This window comes from Galeopterus variegatus, unplaced genomic scaffold (genome assembly GCF_000696425.1).
Source record: "Galeopterus variegatus unplaced genomic scaffold, G_variegatus-3.0.2 Scaffold536, whole genome shotgun sequence".
Taxonomy (NCBI): Eukaryota; Metazoa; Chordata; class Mammalia; order Dermoptera; family Cynocephalidae; genus Galeopterus; species Galeopterus variegatus.
Genome location: NW_007726647.1, coordinates 74,220 through 102,197, shown reverse-complemented (window position 1 = coordinate 102,197; position 27,978 = coordinate 74,220). Strand labels below are relative to the sequence as shown.

General features: G+C 40.2%; 1 protein-coding gene across 1 annotated transcript; it reads left to right on the top strand.

Moving 5' to 3' along the window:
• Positions 1-26,639, top strand: SEC22C (SEC22 vesicle trafficking protein homolog C (S. cerevisiae)). Its single transcript, XM_008569832.1, has 7 exons — positions 1-78; positions 14,061-14,269; positions 18,297-18,460; positions 20,382-20,561; positions 22,859-22,977; positions 24,181-24,246; positions 26,296-26,639. Exons 2-7 carry the CDS (start codon positions 14,088-14,090, stop codon positions 26,494-26,496), a joined length of 912 nt encoding a protein of 303 aa, XP_008568054.1. The 5' UTR covers positions 1-78; positions 14,061-14,087; the 3' UTR covers positions 26,497-26,639.
• Positions 26,640-27,978: the final 1,339 nt, after the last annotated feature.

Here is a 27,978-nt window from a genome sequence, read left to right as displayed (position 1 = left end):
AGGCGGTGGGAGGCGCGGCGGCGCGGCTGGCGAAGTGGCTGGCGGGCGCCAACTTCCGAAGGCCGCCGTCGGGGCGAGGTGAGGGCTGGCCAGCGATGGCGGGTGCAGCGCCCCGTTAGCCGGGAGCAGGAGGGGTCGGGTGTGGCGCAGGGCGGGCGTGGAGGTGGAGGCGGCCCCGAGCCCGCCCCGCCCTCTGGCCGGGCCTAGACCCTTGAGGCTTCGTGGAGCTTTGTGGAGTCCTCTGTCCCCTTTATCCTGCCGTCTGCTCCCCAGACCCCGGGACGACCCAAGGCGCGCGCCTGCAGTAACCCTCGACTGACAGCTGAGCTGCCCCCGGTGGCTAGAGACGGGGAGTGCCCAAGATAAGAGAGGAAGATTGTTTCCTTTACCCACGAAGGTCACGTCAGAGTATTATTTAATTTTAATAGCAAACTTCCCTTATTGTAAGATATTATAAGACTTGGTTTACCAGATACTGGGTACACTAGATCACCTTTTCCGACCATTGGTTGTAGGATATTCCATTACAGGTTTTCTGTCCATTACAGGTTCACACTTACACCTCTTACAGCCAGAAAGATGAGGCACTCGGGGGAATTATTAGGTTTGTAGAAATTAAAGCCACGAAAGAATATTCTCGGTGGGGGAAAGTAATTGGTGAGATCTTTGACATGGTCAGAAAAAAAGTACAGCTCAGAACCAATGGATAGGGTAAACCATTAAATTTTACAAAGGGAAGAGTTGATCCTGGTAAACCTAATTCTAGTAAAGTGAAAAGAGAAACAATTGGAAGTGGTTTAACGTTGCTAAATAGAATTAAATAGGTGCAATCGAGTTTAGAAGCAGGATGTGGTGGAAAGATCATAAGCTTTCAAATACTGAAAGTAAGGAAGTTTGGGTCTGAGTCCTGGCTATACCTTTTGAGCCTTGGATCTGCAGTTTTCTCACCTGTCCAGTGTAGATTGTGCCTACCTCATAGAAAGTTATGAGCATTTAATAACATTATTAACATAAAAGTTCCTAGCACTGTGCCTGGCATGTAATATTAGTTCCTATTAAGTTCAGTTCCCTAGTCCTCTCAGCTCCTAACAACTGACAAAGTTGATCTCTACCTTCCTCCTCACCCCATCCCCAAGCAACTCGGAGCCTGTAAGATCTTCAAATTTGGTAACCAGTTTTCAAGTCCTATGGCTAAAGCTGAATCCAGTAGGGGTGACGCAACTCAGTCGTGTATTTGAGGAGTGGGCGATATGCCTTATGGTGAACACTTGTGTTTGAATGTTTGTGTGCCAAATGAAATTTGCTTGTTTAAGTTTTTATTTGGCAAGGCCTGTTTTTTTGTCTTTCTCCCCCGCCCCATGCATGTGGTAGGGTATGGAGGAGGGTGATGGTTGAAAAGGGGAGAAGAAACCATGGAAATAAGGGTGGCCTCCAGCAAAGACAGAAAGTCTTTGCTGGTAGAATAGGGATGGTCTATGACATGAGCTAGGAAGAGGATTTAGGAAATGGGGGAGGCAGATTAAAATATATTTGTGTAAAACCTAGTAATGTGGATGTTGTGTATTTGATTACTACTTCACTTTCTCTTGTAAAAAATTTCACCTATGTGAACCTTTCTCTTTTTCTAAGTAGAGATTTGTTGTGGAAGAGTGTTCAAAATATAGATCACAATTATGGCAAGGGATCTGCAAACCTACATTTCTTGTTTCAGTGAACAAAAATAAGGCAGCCCTTAGATCATTCATTCATTTGCCTAGCAGTTTCTATTGAGTGCTTCCTAATACGTGCCAGGCATGATGCTAGGTTACAAGGTCCACTGACCTGTAGAAGGAGCTGGTAACAGTTGAAAGACAGACCAGTGTGTCTCTGGGTGAGCACTCTGAGCCTACTTTTATTCTTGTGGAGTTGATGGTATTTTTTTCTGTAATTGTGGCATGATTTTCCATATTCATACCACTGCTTTCCTGTTTTAAATTGAATGCTAGTCTCTTTGAGCAGCTTTATTTTAATGAGCCCTAAGATTATAGTACCTACCAGTTTGGAAATGTCATTTAGTTACAGAGCTGTTCACTATAAAACATGCCCTTCAGCATTCATACATAAATCATCAGAACTACAGTTAATTAGCAGACAAGATTATTGTTCTGCTGGAGGAGATATTTTTAAATGACATTTAAACATAAAAAAGAAATATGAACATAATTTAAGTTGTAAATGAAGACTGTAAGGTAATTTTTTTTTTCAGTTTTTCTTATAATTTAGTCACAGGAAATTGCGGAGATAGTACAAATAGGTCTCATACACCCTTCACCTGGTTTCCCCCATTGGTTACATCTTACATAACTGTAGTACAATATCAACTCCAGGAAATTGACACTAGTATAAACTGTGTATATAGTACTATGCCATTTTATGGTGTGTGGTATCACCACAATCAAGATACAGAATTATTCTATCACCACAAAGATCTCCCTTTTGCTATCCCTTCTTACACCCGTTCCTCTTCTCCCCACCATCTCTTCACATGGGTTTTTGCAGAGAAAAAGTTTTCAATTGTGATGTAGTCCAGTTAACTGAATTTCCTTTATGGAATATGCTTTTGGTGTCATGTCTAAGAACCCTTTATCAAGCTATAGGTCCTGAAGATTTTTTCTATGTTTTCTTCCAGTTTTATAGTTTTTACATGTAAATCTGTGATACTTTTTTTTTTTCAGTTTTCTTTTTCTTTATTTGTCTACATTCAGCTTAATTCAGATGTACTTTCTGAATGACCTGGACATACAAAGAAAACCCCACTCTTTACCCCTGTTTTTTTTTTTTTTTTTTTTTTTAAAGATGACCGGTAAGGGGATCTTAACCCTTGACTTGGTGTTGTCAGCACCATGCTCTCCCAGTGAGCAACCGGCCATCCCTATATGGGGTCCGAACCCGTGGCCTTGGTGTTATCAGCACCACACTCTCCCGAGTGAGCCATGGGCCGGCCCTTACCCCTGGTTTTTGAAACAAAATCTTCACTTATAAAACAAACACTAAAGCATTAAGATACAGAAAGCTCATTTAACTCACTTCACAAAAGCATGAACAGATGACGTATCCCTCCCATAACTATTTAAAGACAAACTGTGTTTAACACTAACACCAATTGTAAATAGACAGAGGGACACTGAACTGCAAGAATTCAAAAACTCTAGTCAGGCGAAGTTGTAATGACAACTAACAAAGCATTGAAAATTAACAAAACATTGAAAACATGGAGTCTCAAACACTGCTAAATATGGGTTACAGGATGGGTCATGGAGTGACTTCCCGCACCTCACAACACGGCCGGGAGGGAGGGGAGGGAGGTGCCTGAAGGGACCGCTGACTTGTTAACTGGTGTGTAAAACTGAATGTTCCGGTGGGCAGGAGTAAGTGCAGGAGGTAGGAGTCTTCATCCCCCAGGGGGTTTTATCTGTGCTGGTAGTTGATGCTGTGGTCTCCGTTTCTACAGAGCCACCCAGTGAGGACCGGTAGGAGCTGGGAGGGCCGCTGTCATTCTGGCCAGACCGGAGTTGTAGTTGAACTGTGATGAGTAGCCTCCTTGTTTGCCTTGGTATGAGGAGCCGCCCCCAGAATCTCTGCTGTCGCCCCATGTGACGCTAGGCTGTAAGACGACCCGCCTGTTCCCGCCGCTGCGGCCTCCGCAGTCGAATCTTTGTTTTATGGTAGTTGGAGCTGGAGCCGCCCCCGTCCCCGCCCCCGGGGAGCTGTAGGGGTTGGAGTGGAGGAGCAGGTGCCTTGTCCATGATTATAGCCTTTCGCTCACCCTGTGGGGGCCGTGATTGCTGTGCTGGCTTTGGTTGTGCGACTGCTGGTGGCCTTGGTGGGACTGGTATAGCCCGAGTCCTAGGAGGGCTTCTGCTGGCCCCTGAGTGGCTGCTGCTTCCCGGCGTGTGTTGGTGGCACTGGAGAGTTGTAGTTGTCACCTTGATAGGAGGAGCCATAGCCTGAGGAGCCACCTCTGGCATTCCCAGAATGTCCTCCGTTGTGCAGACCTGACTGTTGCCTGCTGTCACCCATTTGCCTCCGTAACTGTAACTTCCGTACCCGGCGCCGACATCTTGTAGCCTCCGTGGTTGGCACCACCGAATCCTCGCCCACGGGTGTTCCCTCCTCGCCCCACCCTCGAAGGTTAGGGGATGCACCTCATTGTGCATGGGGCCGATACATTTTGAGTTAATTATTATGTAAGGTGTGAGGTCTAGGTCAAGATTTTGTGTGTGTGTGCTCCAGCACCGTTTGTTGAAAAGGCTATCCTTCCTGCATTGAGTTGTTTTTGCACTTTGTCCAAAACCAGTTGGATGTGCTTGTGTAAGTGTATTTTGGGGTTCTCTATATTCTGTTCCATTGATCTATGTCTGTTCCTTTGACAGTTCCACACGATCTTGATTACTGTATCTATATAATAAGTTCTAAAATAGAATAGCATTTATTCTCACACTTTATTCTTTTTCAAAATTGCTTTATGTACTTTAGTTTCTTTGCCTTTCCATGTACATTTTAGAATAATCTTCTCGATATCTATAAACTATCTTGCTGATTTTTTTTTTTTGGTCTGCTGGCCAGCACCAGCATCTGAACCCTTGACCTTGGTGTTATTAGTACCATGCTCTCCCAAGTGAGCTAGCCAGCCAGCCCTGATGTTTTTATAGGAATTGCATTAAACCTGTATATCAGTCTGGTGGAGAAGTGACATTTTTCTATGTTGAATCTTCCCATCCATAATCATGATATATCATCCCGTTTATTTAGGACTTTGATTTCCTTCAGCAGTATTTTATAGTTTTCAAGCATACAAGTCCTATGCCTGTTTTGTTAGATTTATACCTCATTTAAGTATTTCATTTAAAAAATTATATCTTTATTGAGATTGTTTTTTGGAGTGATTGTAAATGGCATTATATATTTTAGTTTTGGTTTCCATGTGTTCATTGCTAGTATATTTAAATATGACTGTTGCTTTATCTCCCACTGATTTGTCACCCCTCTTCCCCTGGGTGATGGAGCCACAAAAAGGATTACTCAAAGCCCATCTCTTCTGAGCAGTGAGAGACCCTGAAGGGGTTAATCTCCCAGAACCCTCAAGAGCGAGGCATTCCTTCCTTGGGAAATTAACCATGAATTGGGGTTCTCTCCCCATGTTTGTTTTCTAGACCAGGAAGTTACAGAAAAAGAACATAGGTGGGGTAATAGTTTAACAATAGAGGCTGGTAACAAGCAAAGTGACATTCCATAATGCAATTTACAAAAGGTTAAGTTGATCCACCAACAAAACCTTGATCTTAGCAAACACTGTTTTTCCCTACAGCAATTTCCCAGTATCTTTACATATCAATCAAGTAACTTGTCTATCCTTGAGCCAGCAACCTTGCTGGGTTACAATTCTTTATCTTACAACAGAGACTTTTAGCCTGGGGAAAGTTTCCTGTCTTTTGCAAGGTTAACATTTCTATATGTACCTTTAAGAAGTTAGGCTAAATCTGAAAATGCAGGGCTTTGCAAAATGGGCCCTGTGAAATATATTTGCTTTATAAATGTAAGTATACTCCACACACGATTGATTTTTGTATGATGATCTTGCATTCTTTGGCCTTGTTGAACTCAGTTATTAGTTCTAGGAGGGGTTTTTTTGGTAGGCTCCTAGGGATTTTTTTCCACACAGACAATTATATTGTCCACAAATAGGACCAGTTTTCTTTCTTTCTTTCTTTTTTTTTTTTTAAAGATGACCAGTAAGGGGATCTTAACCCTTGACTTGGTGTTGTCAGCACCATTCTCTCCCAAGTGAGCTAACTGGCCATCCCTATATAGGGATCTGAACCCATGGCCTTGGTGTTATCAGCACCACACTCTCCCAAGTGAGCTATGGGCGACCTGGACCAGTTTTATTTCTTCTTCTCCAATCTATATGCCTATTTATTTCTGTTTGTTGCCTTATTGCACCGGGTAGAACTTCCAGTACTGTGTTGAATAGCAGTGGTGAGAGTGGACATCCTTGCCTTATTCCTCATTTTAGACGTAAAGCATTCAGTCTTGCAACATTAATTATGATGTTAACTGTAGGCTTTTTGTAGATGCTCTTAATGAAGTTGAGGAAGTTTCCCTCTACTCTTTTTTTTTTTTGGTAGCTGGCCAGTATGGGAATCAGAACCCTTGACCTTGGTGTTATAACACCATGCTCTAACCAGCAGAGCTAACCACCAGCCCTACCCTCTATTCCTATTTTCCTGAGAGTTTTTGTTATGAACGGGTATTGAATTTTGTCAAATGCCTTTTCTGCCTCAGTTGATAGGATTATGTAACTTTCCTTTTTAGCCTGTTGATATGATGGGTTATATTGATTGATTTTAGGATATTAAGCCAACTTTGTATCCTGAAATAAATTTCACTTGATCATGGTGTCTAATTCTTTTTATTATATTGTTGAATCCTATTTGTTATTATTTTGTTAAGGATTTTTGCATGTAAGTTAATGATGCATATGAGTTTATAGTTTTCTTCTTTTTCTATTGTCTTTGGTTTTGGTATCAGGATAATATTAGATTCATAAAATCATTTTGGAATTGTTCACTCTTCTATTTTTTGGAAGAGATGTGTGCAGAATTGGTGTTCATTCTCTTTTTAAAACATGGTAGAATTCTCCAATGAAACTATCGAAGCCTGGAGATTTCCTTCACAGGAGTTTTTAAATTGTAAATTAAAAATTTTTAATAGGAAGTTTAATTGTAGGTTTTTTTAAACTTTAATATTGTGTGAACTGTGGTAGTTTGCATAACTAAAACAAAAATACACAAATGGGACTACATCAACTAAAAAGCTACTGCACAGCAAGGGACACTATGAACAAAGTAAAGAGACAATCTACAGAATAGGAGAAAGTGTTTGCAAACCACACATCAGACAAGGGGCTAATGTCCAGTATGTATAAGGAACTCAAACTACCCAACAGCACAAAACAAATAACCTAATTTAAAAATGGGCAAAGGACCTGAACAGACATCTGTCAAAAGAAGATATACAAATGGCCAATGAGCACAGGAAAAAATGCTCAACATCAGTAATCATCAGGGAAATGCAAATTAAAACCACAATGTGATATCATCTCACCCCAGTTAGAATGGCTACTATCAGCAAGACAGAAAATAACAAATGCTGGAGAGGATGCAGAGAAAAGGGAAATATAAATTGGTACGTTGTTGGTGGGAATGTAAATTGCTACAGCCATTGTGGGAAACAGTATGGGGGTTCCTCAGAGAACTAAAAATAGACCTATCTTACAACTTAACTATCCCACTACTGGGTATATATATATACCCAAAGGAAATGAAATCAGTACATCAGAAAGACACCTGCATGCACATGTTCATTGCAACACTATTCATGATAGTGAAGAAGTGGAATCAACCTAAATGTCCATCATCAGATGAGTGGATAACAAAACCGTGATATGATTATGCACAATTGAATATTATTCAGCTATAAAAAGAATTGATATCCTATCATTTGCAGCAGCATGGGCAGAACCAGAAACTATCATGTTAAGTGAAGTAAGTCAAGTGCAGAAAGACATATACCACATGATTTCATTCATGTGTTGAATTTAAAATTTTTTAAAAGTGGTTCTCATAGAAGTAGAGAGTAGAATAATGGTTACCAGAGGCTGGGAGGGAAAGGGGGTGGAGGGGAGGAAGAGTGGTAGATAATGGGTACAAAACTATGCTATCTACCCTAAGTGAATCATTGTGCATTATATGCATGTATTGAAATAATACATTGTACCCCACAAAAATGTACAAGTAAATGTTAAAATTTTTTTCAATGGTTAGATTTATGTGTGTAGCGTTCCTTGTAGTATTCCCCTATTATTCTTTTGATGTCTTTAGTGTCTGTAGTGATATCCTCTGTTTTATTCCTGACATTGGTAATTTGTGTCTTTTCTAATTTTTTCTATGTCAGTTTTGGTAGAGGTTTGTCAATTTTATTGATATTTTCAAAGGACCAGCTTTTTTTCTCTTTGATTTTCTCTATTGTTTTTCTGTTTTCAATTTCATTAACTTCTGCTCTATTATTTCCTTCCTTTTGCCTGCTTTGGGTTTATTTTGTTCTTCTTTTTCTAATTTCTTGATGTGTGAGCTTAAATTATTGTTTTGAGGTTGTTCTACTTTTCTCATGTAAGCATTTTGTGCTGTAAATTTTCATCAATACTGCTTTAGTTGTGTGCCACAATTTTGATATGTTATATTTTCATCCAGTTCAATGTATATTTTTATTTCCTTGAGGCTTCCTTATCGACCCATGGATTATTTTAAAGTGTATATTTAATTTTCAGGTGTTTGGGGGTTTTTATTACCTTTCTTTTGTTAATTTCTAATTTGATTACATGTGGTCACAGAACAAATACTGAATTCTTCTAAATTTGTTGAGTTTTGTTTTATAGCCCACGATATAGTCTATCTTGTTATATGTTTTATGAGTGCTTGAAAGGAATTCTGCTGTTTTTGGGTGGAGTATTTTCTAAATGTTGATTATATTCTTTAGTTGACAGTGTCGAATTTTCTATATGTTTGCTGATTTTCTGTTTAGTTCTATCAATTTTTGATGGAGGAGTGTTGAAGTCTCCAACTATAACTGTGGATTTGTCTGTTTCTGCTTTCACTTTATCAGTTTTTGCTTCACATTTCCATCTGTGTTGTTTGATGCATACACATTTAGGATTATTATGTCTTCTTTGTGGATTTATTCTTTTATCATTATGTAGTATCCTTCTCTGTCCCTGGAAATTTTCTTTGCTCTGAAGAGTATTTTATTTGATATTAGCATAATTCTTTCTTTCCTTCTTTCCTTCTTCTTTCCTTTCTTCCTTTCTTTTTCTTTCTTTCTCTTTTTGGTGGATGGCTGGTAAGGGGCTCCAGCCCCTTGACCTTGGTGTTACAAGCACCATACTCTCCCAAGTGACCTAATCAGCCACCCCCACTCTTGCTTTGTTTTGATTAATGTTTGCATGCTATGTTTTTTCATCCATTTACTTTCAACCTACCTATATTGTTATATTCAAAGTGAATTTTGTGTGGACATTATATAATTGAGTTGTCTTTTATCCACTCTGTTAATCTGTCTTTAATTGTACATTTAGACCATTTGCATTTAATATAATTACTAATATATAAGGACATGTCTGCCCTAGGGCCAGCCCATGGCTCACTCGGGAGAGTGTGGTACTGATAACACCAAGGCCACAGGTTCAGATCCTATAAAGGGATGGCCGGTTGGCTCACTGGCTGAGCATGGTGCTGACAACACCAAGCTAAGGGTTGAGATCCCCTTACCGGTCATCTTTTAAAAAAACAAAAATAGGGCCGGCCTGGTGGCGCACTGCTATAGTGCGCCGCTTGGGAAACGCGGCAGCGCTCCCGCCGAGGGTTCAGATCCCACATACAGACTGGTTCCCGCTCACTGGCTGAGCGAGGTGCGGGAGCAGCACTGAGGGTTGCGATCCCGTTGCCGGTCCCGGTCCAGTACGGGGATGACACTGAAGGTTGCGATCCGTTGCTGGACACGGAAAAAGACAAAAAAAATAATAAATTAAATAAATAAAAAAAACATAAAGACATGTCTGCTCTTTTATTTTTTATTTTCTGTTTGTTCTGTTTTTATATTTCTCCGTTTTCTTTTTCCTGCCTTTGGACACCTTTTAGAATTCCATTTTTTATCTTTTTTGGTTTTTTGTTTGTTTTGATTTTAGAATTCCATTTTTTAAATCTATAGTGTTTTTGAGTGTATGTTTTTGTATAGCTTTTTCAGTGATTGTGTGTGTATACATGCATACATATTTATACACATACGACTTTTATATATATATATATATATACACACACACACATATGACTTATAACAGTCTCCTGTTGTCAACATTTTACTATTTCAAGTGAAATGTAAAAATTTTACCTACTTTTACATCTTTGTACCTTCCTCCATTTATAATTGTCTTAAATATTTCCTTTACGTGCATTGAGAACCACATCAGACATGTTATAATTATTGCTTCAGTCATCAAAAGTAATTTAGAAAACTCATGAGAAAAATAGTCTATTATATTTTACCATGTTTCTGTTATTTCTATTGTTTTCCTTCCTTATATTCCAAGATTTCTTTTATCATTTCTTTTCTGTCTAGAGAATTTCTTTTAGCCATTCTTGTAGAGCAGATGTGCTAGCCACAGTTTCTTTTAGTGTTTCTTCATTTAAGTATGCTTTGATTTTCCCTTCATTCTTGAAGTATATTTTTGCTGAATACAGACTTCTGAGTTAGTAGTTCTTTTAGCACTTGAAAAGTGTGTTACTTCCTGGTGGCCTTCATAGTTTTTACGAGAAATTTGCTGTCATTTGAATTGTTTTCCTCCTGTAGGTAAGATACTGTTTTTCTCTGGCTGCTTTCATGGTTTTTTCTTTATCTTTAGTTTTCTTATGTTTGGCTATTATGTGTGGACATTCTGGGTATTATGCTATAAGATGTGGATCTTATTTAAATCTTCTGTTTTAGCTGGCCTTTGTTGACATCACTCCAATCCCCGTGGCTCCCTACTTGGCCTTCTTTGAAACTACCCTGGCAGGGTGGGAGGTGGAGGAGGATAAGGTACCTTTTTACCACAGGACAAGAGTGGAAGTCTAGGCTCTTCATTCAGCCTTTGCTGGTGGGCGTGTTGTGGCTGCGGTATATTCTATCATGTCTGGCTGGAGTAGAGTGGTTTTATCTAAAATTTTCTGTTTTCCTAGACTTTACCTTTTCTAGTTATTTGACTAGAGAGAGCAGGTTTGTTGTTGTTCTGGCTTTTTTGGGGGTCTGTGCCCATTGGCATTTGTGGGTTGCTAGGTTCTCTGGTACCAAATCTGGGATATATGAGGCGAAAAGAAAACCCACCTATGTCATTCCTTAGATCCCAAGATCTCTAGCCTGTCTACCTTCTTCTCTCAACTTTTCAAAATCATCTTATACTTATTTTATATATAATGTCCAGGGTTTTTATTTGTATTTAGTGGGAGGAGTAGGGAAAAATACTTCTACTCTATTTTTTCCAGAAGCAGAATTTCAGTCTTTTTTGAGCAGTGGTCATATCTCTTATTCAAGTACAGGTTCTCACGTATTACCTCATAACCTGTATTCAAAAACATCAAATCTCCATAAAGATAAACCCCACCCTTTTTAGTATGAATTTTTTTTTCATCTTTTGGAATACAAAGTATGTTTTCACAAAGGGAAAAAACATTAAGGGTGTTGTCTCATTCTTAGGCTCTCCATAGCAGCTTGTAAAATCCCTCAACCCTTCAGGCAGCTGCTATCCTGTACATTCACACGAACTCACTCATACATATAAACACAGTCACAGTATCACCTTCATTTAAGCGTTGCAAATATTTTTAAAGATTTTAAAAAATGGATTAAAGTTTCACTAGTTTGCAGTACTAGTAACTTAATAGAATTGAAAAACAAGAATTTTCATTTATCTTGAAAGCTAATGTTTGAGGACAAGCAGGTTTGATCACCAAAGGGTAAGATGAATGAAATGGAGAGCCTGGAAGGAACTTTTAGGTCCTTTAGAGAGTGGTAGAACTGGTTCTTATGATTACTATCACTTGGAAATGTCGTTTTCCTTTGTATTGATTTAATATAATACCTGGCCTGTAGTAGGTACTTCATAAAGACAGTACTAGAGAGAGTGTTTTAGGAGTGACAGCTGTAATCAATGCATACTTTTTCTTTAGAAGAGTATTCAATTTACTCAGACCCCTAAAAAGTACCTTTCTTAGTTCACTTTGGGGTGTTTCTGTCCTGTCTCTGACTCACTTGGCATCTTATTGATTCATTGTCTTTTTTTTGCCGCAGTATCTTTATATCTTGGTTTAAGGTTCTTGTTGGAGTTGCTGTTTAGACCCTACTCCCTAGCCTCAAATTGATTGTGTAGTCTCCCCTTATCTCTATCAGAGCTTTGTGCCCTATAACTCTTTCAAAAGTGTTTTTCAATTGAATATTTCAAACATTCATGAAAGTATAGAAGATAGTGAAGTTACCTCCATATACCTGTCCCCAGATTCCCTTTCTGGTGCTAGAGGTCTCAGCATTAGCCAGGTGGCTGGTGTACAGCCCACAGTGCCTTCTGGCAGTTGGCCTGGCACTGCCAGTGGTGCTGGGAACTTAGTAGCTTTTGTGTAGATGTATGAGGGTACTTCAAAAAATTCATGGAACAATTCATATTACCTTTTAATTCTATTTTTCCATGAACTTTTTGAAGTACCCTCATATTTTCCCTGGGGCTTTTCACATTTTTATTCCCCAGTGTAAGATGTGGGTAGATGGGAAAAATGGACTGTGAGGGGTCTTTTGGCTGGTAAACTAGTTCTTCTTTTTGCCTTTTATTTGTTTTCATATCACTGCAGTTTCTACGTGTATACAATGGGAATACTTATTCATTCATTCATTCATTCATTCATTCCAGACATGGTCTTTATTCTTAGAACTTACACTTAGAGTAGTGGAAATGCTAAATCAGTGAAATAGAGAGCAAAGAGGGAGGTCCTCTAAGAAGTATAAAAAGGGAGAAAGTACTTCCACCTGGGCAAGTCTGGGAAGGTTTCATGTAATGGGAAGATTGAGGCATCCTTGATTTGGGTTTGGATACGGGGAGATTAGAGGACACAGGCGAAGCGTGTGTGAGGCACAGAGGTGATGGTAGTGTGCATCTTGGGGGCTGCTGTTTTTAAAATGACGAAGAATTGAGATATCAAATAAACTTGCATCCCTGGAGCTCTTTGGAAGAAAGATCCACTGGTACACCTATTAGCTTCCTATCAAGTAGAGGACCTGACAGACAGTATCTGTGAAACAATGTGTGCACGTATGGAAAGACCCATTAAAGCTGTCATGGCCACATCACTAATCCCTAGTTACAGGGCAGCCTCTTAGAGATGTGCAGGTTAGGCCCTGTACAGGCATCCTGTGGAGTTAACAGATGGGGCTTAGAACTGGTGCGGGCCTGTTTCCACCCCAAGAGGCACCTTTTTCTAATTTGCCAAAGTCTCCATGAAGGCTCAGATCTGTTTCCTTTTGTTTCTTAATGGTGCTCACATACCATGGCCAAATATTTAGTATCTGACTGTAATGTAATTTGCTAAATGACTTCCTTTAGCCATCTGCAGGGACTCAGTCATCATTTTGAAGACTGGCTCTGTACCAAACATTTGCAGAAATTCAGAGGACATGCTTTCTCAGTTCTGTTTTTGCCTTCTGCTCTCCTTGCCACCACCATTAGGTTAGGTGCTTAGAATCCTTTTACTCTCCTCCATCTCCCTGTACATGAGGATATGGCAACTAAACTGCTTAGCCTCTCTGGGTGACCAAGGGAATGCAAGATCACTGGACCCCAATTCTTGCTGCTTCAGTGTCAGGTGCTTATGGTCCCTTTAGGGCTGTCTTCTTCTGTGTCCTGCTTCCTGCTGTTACTGCTGTTGCTCCTGAGCCCTTCTGCTCTTGCTTCCTTGCTTCTCTATTCCTTTTTTCCTCATCCCAGTTGGCTTAATTTTGGAAAGGGAAAGATTCATTAGAGAGAAAGAAAAGGAGGATTAGGGGCCGGCCCGGTGGCGCACTGGATAGTGCGCCGCTTGGGAAGCGCGGCAGCGCTCCCGTCCGAGGGTTCGGATCCCATGTACAGACCGGCTCCCGCTCACTGGCTGAGCGAGGCGCGGGAGCAACGCTGAGGCTTGCGATCCCGTCGCCGGTCCCCGGTCCGGTACAGGGGCAACACTGAGGGTTGCGATCCGTTGCTGGACACGGAAAAAAGACAAAAAAAAAAAAAAAAAAGAAAAGAAAAGGAGGATTACACATGAAGTAGAGACAGGGAGGAAAATTGGAGTGACATAGCAGTAGAGCATAGGGAAATAATAAAAGCAACATTTGCAGTTATAGTGGGTTGTGAGGTATCTCTGGCACCATCACTGCCCTCAGTAACAAGGTGACCTTGCTTTCCTCAGGTGTCCTCATGACTTCTCTTGCGGACCATGTCCATGATCTTTTTTGCCTGCGTGGTACGGATGAGGGATGGACTGCCCCTCTCAGCCTCTACTGACTTTTACCACACCCAAGATTTTATGGAATGCAGGAGACGGCTCAAGACGTTAGCCTTGCAGCTGGCCCACTACCCAGGTCGAGGTTCTGCAGAAGGTGGTGACTTCCGTATATAGTAAGCAAGTACATTCACTTTTTCAGAACATCAGCAAAATTTGGGTTACTTTTAACCACATGTTGAGGTAATGTTATGTTGATCACACTGTGTGTTAAAAGTAGATCTGGCATCAGATGGTGGTCTCAGGTTGTATGTGTTTAGAACAACAGAATCAAGGACAAAGTGGATTTCCTCAGTGCCTCAAGTATTGCTGCTCCAACTCCTGACTTGTGTTATTGGAGTGCCCAAGAGCATCTGGATACCTAGGTTCAACCAGTTTTCCTGCCTTTAGTTTGGTCGTTTTTCTGCACTTAATGCAGAGGAGGAAAAAAGGTGAGGAAAGAGGAGATACTAGATTAAAATGTTGGGGAAAGAAAAAGATGAGAGTGAGAAAGCCAAGAAAATAAGAAAAAAGACTTCACTTATAGCTCTTGTCTTCAGTTTTTTTTTTTTTTTGTCTTTTGTCTTTTTTCCGTGTCCGGCAACGGATCGCAACCCTCAGTGTTGCCCCCGCACCAGACCGGGGACCGGCAACGGGATCGCAAGCCTCGGTGTTGTCTTCAGTTTTTGCTTTTTAATTTTCTTTTTAATTTTTCGATTTTTAATTTTTAAATTTTTACTATGCAACAGGAGCAGAGGAATAAAAAATGAGTGATAGTAGATCTCTCTTCTCAAGGAACTTTAATGAGGGAACAAGAGAAATATATAACTAGATATAATACACTGAGAAAAATGCTCCAGTGGAAGTAGAAATCAATGGTTACAATAATCATAGTAATAATAGCTAATATTATTGAGTGCTTTTTATGTGCCAGGTACTATTCTGTGCTTTATGTAGCTTATGAGGTAGGTAAATATTACACCTGTTTTACAGAAGAGGAAACTGAGGTTAAATGACTTAATTCAGGTTATACTATTAGTAATTGGTAGAGTCAGGATTTGAATGCAGGCAATCAGGCACCAAGGTCTGCTCCTTGTGTGTTATATCATTTCTTATTCTAGGACTTAGAGCAAGAGATCAGTCACTGTGTGGAAGGATCAGGGGCAAGGCAGGTTTTAAAATATCAAAATGACTTGTCATAGATTTTACATCTGTGTTTTCTAGTATTTAGGCCTTTACTTATCAAGTCTCTTTTGCTCTCCTTGAATAGTAAATTTTTAGTTGATCTGATAAGTTGGGGTCCTTTTAGAGGAATTCAGTCTCAGAAACATAAAAACAAAAGGAAAAATCCAGGCCCAACACCAGGCTAGGTGGTGGTGTCAGGCGAGAAGGGCTGTGTCCTAAAGGGGGTGCCAGATGGCAGGCAAAGCCAGCTGTCACCCTGTGGTGAGGCTGTGGCTGCTCAGGAGCAAAAGCTCAACTGCATCTGCCCACATTTGCAATTCCTCTGTCTGAGTGCCTAAAACTGCTTTCCTTGATGGTCCCTTCCTCCCCATGCTGTAATGAACTAATTTGTGCTGTATTGCAAAGAGGAAACCTTTTCTCTGTTAAGAGCCATTTTTCACAGAAAAGAGAAGTCTGTGACTTCAGAATTAAATCTTGAGTACCTTAGTAGTTTTTTGAAAAAGGAATATAAAATGTTCCACTCGTTTGTATTTTGAATTAAATATTCACCATTATTTCACAGAGGAAACGGAGACTTTTCTTTTCTTGCAGGTGAGCAATACTATAGATTTTTGTAGTTAGGGGTATTAATATCCTGTGGCTGCCATAACAGATTATCACAAACTGGCTTCAAATAACAGAAAATTGTCCTCTTATAATTCTGAAGGTTAGAAGTCTGAAATCCAGGTGTCAGTACAGCCATGCTCCTCTGCAGGCTCTAAGGGAGAATCCTTCCCTATCTCTACTACCTTCTGGTGTTTGCTGGAATCCTTGGTGTTCTTGGGCTTATAGATGCATTATTACAATCTCTGCCTCTGTGGTCACATGGCCTTCTTCCCTCTATCTCTGTACCCAGATTTCCCTCTTCTTATAAGGATACCAGTCACTGAATGAGGGCCCATCCTAATCTAGTATGACCTAATCTCATCTTGATTACATGTGCAAAATATTTCCAAAAAAGGTCACACCTACAGGTCCTGGGAGTTAGGACTTCAATGTATGTTTTTTGGGGGACATATTCAACCCACAACAGGGGTCCTTTAGGTACAGAAACACCTCCATCCTAGAGAGGCTTAGGCCCTTCTGGAGGATTCCTTTCATAAAGAGGAGAGTCACACTTTTTTTTAAATTAAAAACATTTTATATAGAGAACTCCAGTTACAAAAAGATGGGAGAAATTTCCTGCTAGAAACACCCAGAAGTGTGGCAAAATATATATTAAAAATTATTTAAATATATAGTTGACCTTGAAAGACAGAATCCCAAGGTGCCAGAAATGAAGGGGAGCAGAATATCAAGGTGGTGTGTAAGCTGACTCTAAAGCATCTGAGTAATCAATCTTAGTGAATTTGGGACTTGAGTTTCAGCACCTTTGAGGGCTCATGTAGAGTGGGACATCAGCACGATACCTTTGCATAAAGGAAAGATTCTTGTCGGGCTGCAATCCCAGTGAAATGATGATTGGGAAATAGTCTGCCCACCCATACAGGGATAACTCTTCTCTACTTGGCTTTGGATGGGAAGGAAAAATAAAGTCTTACCTAGGAAACTGAAACCATGCTCTGTGCCTTGTGTAAGTTTGGAGTTTGAGTTTATAATCCCCAAGGTCTATTAATTCCCAAGCCAAGGTTCAAACATCTGTATTGGTCCCAGACTGATGACATGCCTGGGGTAGCTGGCCAAATCAAATATAGAACTACTCTGGAAGAAGTGTGCTACAATTCAGGCATCAGAGAATTCTTAGAGAAAATAAAAGGAGCCCCACAGTGGTGAGTTCTCAGCAAAAATGACAAAACACAAGAGGAGATACTCCACAGTGAATGGGAGTCAGTAGACACAGATAGGTGAACTAGGACCCCCTAGAACTTGAAATGATAGTGTAACAGTCCAAAGAGGAGTAGGAAAAGAAGAAAAGCCCTGCATTCATTTTATGAGACCAGAATAACCTTAATACCACAACCAGATGAAGACAGTTTAAGAAAGGAAAATTATAGGCCAGTGTATGTGCAGTCATCCCTGAGTATACACAGGAGATTGGTTCCAGGATACTCTCACCCCCCGCCCCCCGCATATATCGAAATCTGCAGATACCCTGCAGAACCTGAGTATATGAAAAATTGTCCCTCTGAATACTCAGGTTCTGCATCCCAAGAATATTGTATTTTAGATTCCTGGTTGGTTGAAAAAAATCCCTGGAATTAGACCTGTGCAATTAGAAACTGTATTGTTCAAGGGTCAGCTGTATATATAAATATGTAGAAACTTACAACCAACAGGGATTTATTTCAGGATGCCAGTATGATTTAACATTAGAAAATCTACTGATGTACATTAAAAAAGAAAAACATTTTCCTCAATAGAGAAGCAGAGAAATCTGAGGCTAATTCCCCCTGATGGAACATGCATTCCTCATGCATGAGTAAATAAGAGTGATCACACACTGTCATTGACTAATATTGCTAGATATTTTAAGGGAAGTACAGTCATGAGCCACGTACTGACATTTCAGTCAGTGACAGACCACATGTGTGTCAGTGGTCCCGTAAATTTATAATACTGTAATTTAACCGTACCTTTTCTATACTTAGATTCACAAATACTTACCATTATGTTACAATTGCCTACAGTGACGCTATACCTAGTTTGTAGTCTAGGAACAATAGGCTATACCTTATAGTCTAGGTGTATACCATCTAGGTGTGTGTGAGTACACTCTATGATGTTCACATGGTGAAATCCCATAATGACACATTTATCAGAACGTATCCCTGTCGTTAAGCAGCATGTGACTGTATAAGAAATACACATCTCAGGACAAGGTCTAGCTGAAGAGACAGTATTTTTACAACAAACACCTAAAGCCAAGCAAATGCAGAATTGAGGCAAGGCCATGTCTGAGTGCGGAATAGGAATACATGGGTCTGTTTCCTTTTGTTTCAGTTTTTCATCTTCAGGGGATGTAGCCTGCATGGCTATCTGCTCCCACCAGTGTCCAGCAGCCATGGTCTTCTGCTTCCTGGAGACCCTATGGTGGGAATTCACAGCTTCCTATGACACCACGTGCATTTGCCTAGCCTCCAGGCCATACGCTTTCCTCGAGTTCGGTTTGTAACCCTCTTTCATATTTATTGTTCTCTCCTATGGCATTGTATATGTAGAACTTAACAGTTTAGTTTTGGCTTTTGACCAGTTTAGTTTTCCCTTTGACAGTTTAGTTTTTCCTTTTGACCAAGGAAAACTACTGGACATACAATGTGTCACTGAGATGTATCAGGTACCATAAGATTTCACAGTGACTGAAGTGGCCTGGGAAGCATCAAGGATTAACACTCTGGCTCTTCATCTCTCCAAATCCTGGGAGCGCAGGGTAGAAGAAGGGTGCAACCTGTGTAGGTTATTCACCACAGCCCTTTGAAGCTGGAGTCAGCAAACTGTGACTGGCTCCCTGTTTTGTAAATGTAGCGGAAAACAGCCACACCATGTTCTTTTACATGTTATCTTTTGCTGCTTTTGCCCTATGACAGCAGAGTTGAGTTGAGACCATACAGCCCACTAGTCTAAAGTATTTACTGTCTGGCACTTTTGCAGACCTCTTGCTTTAGAGGTCTACTCAAAGGGTGTTCTTCCACCATGAGGTAAGTACAGAAAGTAGAAACAGTTTTAGAAATTCTTATAGTGATTAATATTCCTATGACATTTTTTATTGTATTTTATTAAAGTATCAGTCAACAGCAGTTTGGAAATAAGAAAAAACTGGTTCTTCACACAGAGGTTTGAGAAACACTGCCCTGGAAGAGGATACTTCTTTTCTAGGCTCTGCCGGAAAGACCTTGTAGAGGCTTAGGGGCTTTGGAATACAGCATAATCAGTGTGTCCTCTGTTTTTGTCAGGTGTGGTTCATTTTGAACTCCTGGGAGAAGGGGAGTAGAGGTGAGAGTTGGGAGACATTCATTCTGTGGGCTCTGTGTAAACAGCTGCTGTCTTTGTGATGTCCATGAGCAAGGGGCTGTCAGCATTTGGTACAAATGGTCAGGACCACTCATTCCCTCATGTGGTCCACTGGCTGGCCCATCAGGAACGGGGCCAACGCCCTCTTTTGGTACCACCTGAAGGTGCTGGGAAACTCCCTGGTGTGCAGGCCCCAGCCTGGTAGACCTGTGATAGACCGAGAGTTCTGCCCCTCGGTCTCCCTGTGAGGCCTTAGTCAGACTGCTGCTCTCAGCCCCACTTCTTCCTGTGAAGAGGGCATGCTCTCCCAAGACAGACCACAGCTGCAGCATCCCTTGGCTGTCAGTTGATTTGGAGCTGGGTGGACCTGTGTTCTTTTCTCCCCTCATCTCTGCATATACCTTCTAAAGCAGTGTGCTTGATCTGACAAGAGACCCTTCCCCAGCAATGATTGCTCATTATTGAGTAGAAGCAGAATGAGTCGAAGTACAACTGATTTTAGAATCATACATGATTTTGCTTTGCCAATAGGTATGAAACTTCACTTTGAAAACTTAAGATTTGGTAATGGAGTAATACTAACAAATACAAGAATAAAAGCCAATACCTTTCCAAATATGTAATCCTAGTTTGCACAACACATTCATATTCATTGTAATTTTTTTCAAACAAGCCTTTTCCTGAGATAATAAGGTCAGGGTCAGGAATAACTGTCCCCATTTTTCAAGCTTAGAAATATTCTGTGAATTGCTTAGGTGTACTGTCAGAAGTGGCTGAGCTAAGATTCAAGCCCCTTTCCCCCTGACTCCCTCATCACTGAGGTTCTGTGATGCATTATTGCCTTCTCTGCAAATAATCACATTTTAATCATTCTGCTTTGAAGAAGTTAATCAGAATAGTGTGTTGATATATAGTTTGACCAAATGATATATCATTTGACCTTTAAATATAACTTGATGCTCTTTAGAATCTGGCTGGCTTAAGCTTGCTTGGAAATGTGAACTTAATTTTGCACATAATGTTTTATCACATCCATTCTGGTGAAAATGCTCAACTTAGGTTGTTTTCTTTTTGCAGATAGCATCATTCAGAAAATGAAGTGGCATTTTAACCACATCAGTTCCTCTCAGATGGAGAGCAGCTTGGAAAAAGTTCAGGAGGAGCTTGAGATCCAGCCTCCAGTGGTTGTCACTCTGGAGGACACAGATGTGGCAAATGGGGTGGTGAACGGTCACACACCAATGCACTTGGAGCCTGGTGAGTGGCCTGATGTTCTCTGATGTTGATGAAGATGATGTGATGTTATGTGTTTCAAATAGGTGTTGATTTTTTTTACTAGAAAGGTGGGGTTTTGCGGGGGGCTATAAAATATTGGGGAAAGATATGGACTGATCCTGTTTCCAGGTGGCTGTGATGGAAAACTTGACGATTACGACAGTGAGTTGGTTTGAGGGGAGGCTATTCATGTAATGAAATTTAGGAGCTGAAGAGTGACTTGACAGGTTGTTTTCTTAATGAGGGTAAAGTCTACAGGTTTAAATATTGTAAAGGAGATTTATTCTTTTTTACTAGAAGTCACTTATTCAACTGTGCAGATTTTTTTTGACAGTCCTTATCTCATCATATCACTTAGTGAAATATTGCAGATCTCCACTAAGAAATCCCTGTTCTCCTTGTTGGAGGGAGGGCTATGGGGATGAGAATGTTTGGGTAGGGGCCAGGTCTGCGGCTGCTGTTGCTGTCACTGTCTGGCTCTCTGTGAGATCTGAGGAGCTCCCTCTATCCTTGTGGATTTGAGAGTCCTTATTTGTAGAGTGATGTGTTAATGAACAGGATCACAGTGCCCTGGTATTTCATGACTTTGTCTGGCATTAACACCGTTAGCCACTCAATGCTTAACACATATAAAGCATGATTTTTTTTGCATTCCTTGTTTACAATTATATACAATTAAACTAATACTTATAATTTTTTTTTTTTTTGGCAGCTGGCCAATACGGAGATCAAACATTTGACCATAGTGTTCTCAGCACCATGCTGTAACCAACTGAGCTAACCAGCCAGTCCATAAACTAATACTTAATTAAAGTGGATATTTACATTCTAATAATTCTGTAATGTTATAAGAGCTGAATCCTCTGAAAGAGCTCTCTACACTGTAACACGTATTTTGTTTTTAACTGTTTCATACTAAACTCATTGCGTGGGTTTTAAAAGTGGTATATTAAAAATAATCATGGTTTTGGCTTAACTTTGTGTTTTGGTTAATTTGTTTCAATCAATAAAGTCCTGTATTGACTCTCATGCCAGTTGATAAGTTCTAATTTATATTGAGAGTAAAATTAACTTTTATAGAAGGAAGACTGGGTAACTGAACCCCAAACTTTTCCTTGCCATATATGAATACAGGCATAACTTTATAATAATGTTTTGTTTTTAAACACTTAGACAAGAGGAACAAATCCAGAAAGTGTCAACTTGCCCATCTTTCTAGGACATTTTACTGTGGTTTGATTCACCCTGTTGCCCTGAGGCTAGAATCTTTACAGGTAGCATGTTCTATTCTAACAGGGACTTTGAATTGCTCAGTGGAAACTCTTAACACACTAACGATAGGCATAAGTTGGGTTGTGGCTAGGTATTTGTGTGTGTACATGTGCATGTGTGAAATGTAAGGACAAGAAAGGATGATTTAAAAAGAGTATAGCAAGAGAATCATTGAGACACCATTTAATTGTGTGAACCAGAATCAATTTCAGCAGTTATCTTTAAGGAGAAAATGAGCATTTGTTCTAATTATAGTTCTAGAAATAGCTTGTAGCCTAAATAATCAACGTTTCCCTCCTCTTCCCAATTATGTTAGAATTTTGAAAATTGCATTTCCTGTAAATTGCTCTAGAAGCACATATAATACTGAGTATTGTCCTTGTCAGGAAAACTGTGGAGCATTTTACAAGCTGAGGGTTGAGGTGTATAATAGAAATGCTTTCTGAATCTAATAACCAATTTACAAATAAAGCCACAGTCATATCTGATAGCATAAGAAATAGTTTTAAATCAGGATTTCTCACCCTAAGCCCTATTGACATATTTGTATTGGATAATTCTCTCTTTGGGGGGCTGTTCTGTGCATTGTAGGATGTTTAGAAGCATTGCCGGCCTCTACCCACTAGATGCCAGTAGCACCCTGTCTCTAGTTGTGATAACCAAAACTGTCTCCAGACATTGACAGATATCCACTGGGGGCCAAATTGCCCCTGGTTGAGAACCACTGCTTTAAATAGAAAGGAATTTAAGCACTTGAAAAACCTGTACTTGCCCAGAGAAGGGCCTCTTTTCTGGAAGAAACTCACCTCAGATTTCCAGATCCATTTTGTCCTTCATTTCTTGCCTTTATTCCCTCTAACTTCTGCTGCTTTTAAAATTAATGTTTGTAATTCTGTGTTTAACATAATGAACCTGTCATTAGTGGAGGTCTAGTTATTGTCTCTGTTTATTTTTCTTTCATATAGAAATGATTTTCACTAGAAACTTATTTTTTTTTAATTGTGAAGCTTCTAATTTCCGAATGGAACCAGTGACAGCCCTGGGTATCCTCTCCCTTGTCCTCAACATCATGTGTGCTGCATTGAATCTCATTCGTGGAGTTCACCTTGCAGAACATTCTTTACAGGTAACCAAGGATACACGAAAAGAAACTGATGGGGTACATTCTATTTGTAAGGTTATTATACATTGAGGTTTTAAAAAATTTTTAATTCAAATAAAAATTTTATTTTAAATTATATTCTTTGTAGTAAGTTGAACAAATATGAAAGTTGCTGTTTTGTGTCTGTTGTCCTAAGAAGTCATAGGGGCCTTCTGGGATATTAGTAAGAAATAGACAACTTGCTACAAGGGCATCATACCACCCCATGGCCCTTGGGATGCTAGGAGTCACTCCAGGAACTGGATTGTTCACCCAGGACAAAAGTTTGATTCTCAGACTTTAAGGTTCAGGCTGATTTTCCCCTGGGAAAAGGTTATCTCATAGTCTGTTGTGTATAATGCAGATACCACCTTCTCTGTGTCTTTGTCAATGAAGTATATAACTAAGAAGTTCCTTTTTTGGCCTGCCATATCAAAGCAACTTCCTATTTCAGTTCTTTTTAAAATACTTTTTTAATTTTAAAGTATTTAAAACCATAGGATAAACAGATATTACTTTTAAAGACAGAGCCATGATGCTCACGCCCACACGCATGGTGGCTAATGTCTAAAGCATGGCTGATGCTGAAGCTCAGGAGACTGATGAAGACTGACCTGTCTGGAGAATGGCAAGCAGGCCTGTGTTACAAGAGTGGTAACTGTCTGTTACCACATCCTGTCTTTGACCAGTGTTTGGTGTGGTTTCCACTCTTATTGTTTGTGATTACTCATAACCAGACACTTAACAACTGTTCATTTTTGTATACACTAAAGTAGGTGCCTAGCCAACAAGGTGGTTAGGACATAGTCCTTTTCTCGGGGGCTCACAAAGCAGAGTATGTTGGCAGTACTAAGGAGATGGCAGTGCTTGGGGGTGAGATGAATTAGAAAAAGGTCAGTATTGACAGATGAGTAGAATTTTGAAGGTAGAAGGGTCGGGGGCTCATTCTAGGTCTAGGACTTAGCACAGACACCTGGGGACAGGAGGGTGCATGGTATTTCCAGGCCATTGAAAATGGTTTTATGTCAACCCCTGATCTGGTACATAAACAGGGACTTGTGTCTTGCCCGTCCAGGGATTTTGTACTGTCAACCATACCAGATCGAATGAGCAATGAAGGGCTTCATATCATGGTGTTTCCTTTTCATCTGAACATTCCTTTCCTTGTGTTCCTCATACTTGTTCTAGGTTGCCCAGGAGCAAATTGGAAACATTCTGGCTTTTCTTATTCCTTTCGTAGCCTGCATTTTCCAGGTGGGTGAAACATTGATATTTTGGTGAGCGGGTTAAACCTATGGCCTTATTTTGTTATTCTGTTGGGACTATCAGCAAGTTTCTAAATGCCATTTTTGTTCTACCAAGGTCTTGGTTCAAATTATGGACAATACCTTAGTGGAAGAACCTTAGGCCTATCCTGCCCAATTCTCTTATTTTACAGAGGAACAACTTTGGGCTCAGAAAGGGAAAGCCACTTGCCCAAGGCCACAGGGCCATTGACAGCCACAGAACAGAAACCAGGAGTTGATTCCTTAGAAGAGAGGGATGAGATGCAGTGGGGATTGCTCTGGCCTGACCAGTGTGAGTCAGGATGTTGCCTCGTGCTTATTGTTGGGACAGTCCAAGCGCAGAAATATTCTTTTGCAGATGCAATATCTGTGTATATGTGGTTTTTAAAACAAACAACTAGGTGAAAAAATTGCTAGTTCTTTATAGTAATACCTTCTGACTCAAATCTATCTTTCAGGAAATGAAACAAAAATTTGAACATTAATTAGAGGGCTCTGATTATTATTGAGTTATTTTCAAATACGCTGTGTGCTTAAGGGGTGCCATAAAAAGGAGCCTTTGAATCTCCCATAGGCAAAATTGATTCTAGTAAAAACCTGACTGTAATTCTCCTTCCTTGTCCTCTACATGGGCTAGGATTTTAGTACTCTCTCTGCATGCTTAAGCTTTGTTTTTAAATTAAAATTTCTATTCTCAGGACATTTCCCCCATACATCTTAGAATGGTTTCTTTTTAAGAATTACCTGATTATGCAAAAGGAAATTTTCAACCCAAAATTGAAAATGCATTCATTTTTTTAGAAAAAAAGTCTCCAAAACCTTGCACATAGTAGCCAGTGGCAATTTCCGAGAATCTGTATCTCAAGGCTACATGGATCTTACAGTTCTACCTTTATTCCTTCAATTGCATTCCTACTTGATAGCTCCTTCATTAGGGGACTCGCTCCTTCCCACTCTAGCTTAAGCCTTTGTTGGATTGTTCCATGCTCTGAGAATGTGCTTTTTTGAAAAACAACAAAAAACATTAAACCAAAAAACTGTTACCACCTTTTGCAGAACAAGAATGGCCCCTTTCTGTGTGATAGCCCTACACAAAATACCAGTCACTCTCCCTGCTGTGAGACCTTTCTGACTCAGAGATGCTTTCAAAGACGAGATAAGGAGGTTGCCCAAGGGAACACTACTCAGTGCTGTGACTTATCAGAAATCAAAATAGTAAAAGCATGGCTTTCTCTCACCATTTGGCTTGCCTGTTGTGGCTCCCTGATGGAGAACTTCATTGGGAGGCCAGTCAGTCTTGTTAGGGTCTCCTGGCCTGGCAGTCTGACCCTTACCAGCATCTCTTTTTTTTCTACAGCCCACAGCCTGGGCATTTCTCTCTATTTCTTAAACTTCTTTCAAATGTGCCTGAAAGAAAGTGAGCCAAGATGCTGGGTACCATTCAAGCTTTATTAAAGGAAGAAAATCTGCCAGGCTGTGCTCAAAGTGGCAGGCAGCCCGGGGCTGCCCTGAAAATGGGGAACAGCACCAGGTGTGGGGATGGTAGAGCTTATATTGGTATGTTGGCACCAAGGGCTGAGTGATGTAATTCCAGGGTGGGGATTGAGTTAGGTCATGGGAATGGAGAGTTCTGCACATGTGGAAACACCAAAAGTTTCATTTTTTCCAAAACCATCCGGCTTCTTGTAAAAGAGAATGGGAGAGGGGAGAGGAGGAGGTGGATGGTGCCATTTTGTACTTGGGCTTGTCCAAAATGGTGCTGGTTATGTTGCAGATCTATTGCACCAATTTCTCCTGTGACACCTTTTTCACTTTCCTTCTCTCTTCAAATCTCCACTTTCATCCAGTGATTAACAGCAGCCTAACCAGTGGGTCCAAGCATCACCTTAATGAATTCAATTTAATCAGCTAATGTGTGTGAACTGATGTTGTTTATGATAGCTGTGGGAGGCAAATCTTGCATCTGATCTTGTGGCCATTTTATGATCTCTGATTTCCTTCTGTGGTCTCATTTCAGTGTTATTTGTACCTGTTCTACAGCCCAGCCAGGACTGTGAAAGTGATGCTAATGCTGCTCTTCATTTGCCTGGGAAATGTGTACCTGCATGGGCTGAGGAACCTCTGGCAAATCTTCTTCCACATAGGAGTGGCTTTTCTGTCTTCATATCAGATACTGACAAGGCAGCTTCAGGAGAAGCAGTCCAATTGTGGAGTGTAAGGATGACACAATGTGATGAATGGACCCTTTGGTTTTCTTTTGAAGGTCAATCTGTATCTCCCTTCTTGCTTCTCCACTTATCTCACGTTACCATCCTTGAAGTTCCTTTCAACCAAACTGGACTGAAAAACTAAAAATTGAAGATTTTTTTTTTTTTTTTTTTTTTTTTAAAAAAACCCGGGAGGGGGGTTTTACCCCTTGACTTGGTGTTGTCAGCACCACGCTCACCCAGTGAGCGAACCGGCCATCCCTATATGGGATCCGAACCCGTGGCCTTGGTGTTATCAGCACCGCACTCTCCCGCGTGAGCCACAGGCCGCCCCAAAATTGAAGATTTTTTTTTTTTTTTAAAAAAACCCGGGAGGGGGGTTTTACCCCTTGACTTGGTGTTGTCAGCACCACGCTCACCCAGTGAGCGAACCGGCCATCCCTATATGGGATCCGAACCCGTGGCCTTGGTGTTATCAGCACCGCACTCTCCCGAGTGAGCCACAGGCCGGCCCAAAATTGAAGATTTTTAACAGGTGCAGCAGAAGTCATGAGGTCACTTGGCTTTGTGGAATCTCCAATTCACCATGTTTACTTAGGATGGTAGAATCTGGGGGTTCACTCAGAAAGAGCATTATTGGGAGATCAGAATGGAAATATCGTGGTCTTTTAAATTGAATGATGCAATAAGCCACTAGATTTAATACCACTAATTTTAGTAATTGGCAGTTGTCTCTAAGGAACCACTTTAAAATCCAAATGAGCTTTTTAGTCTAAATATGACTGGTTAGTTTTTTGTTGTTTTTTTTTTTTTTACAGGGCCAGTACAACATAAATTAAAAACTTAAAAATGTGGTTTATAAATATAAGCTAGATAAATTTTGTTTACATTTTTTGATAACTTAGGTTCAATATGCCTTTGGGATATTTAAATATATTTTAGATATAAATTGAACTTCATTTAGGGTGAAGACAAACTGAAGCTGAGAAGAAAATGGTTAGGAAATCTGTTTATTTAATTTATGTAAAGACTTATGGTGGTGGGGCTATGTGGGTACAGAAATGTTTTGTATTTATTTACAGGGTATATCTGAGTACTTTTAAAATTAATTGAGTAAGCAATACTATTGGCTCGTAAGCTTTTAAGCACAAGCAGAAATGAGAATTTCAGGATTCCTTATAATTGCTCACAAACTGGAGTAGGTGAATGACATGGATTCAGTGACACTTTGCAGACCCAGTTGGAAGAGGCTCCTGTCATCAGCCTTTTAAATAGCAGCTGAGTGCCTGTCATTTTAATGATAATGAATACTTGACCCTGTCTGCCTGTTCCCAGAGGGCCTCCCAAATTAATTACTCCTCTACACCTTTCCCAGTAATCTTAATTAGTTCAAGGACCTCATTTTTTCATGAACACCAGTTAAATAGATGTTAACTTTTTAAAACTTTATGAAGATATGATTAACACATGCTCTGGAAGGTTACATTCGTCGT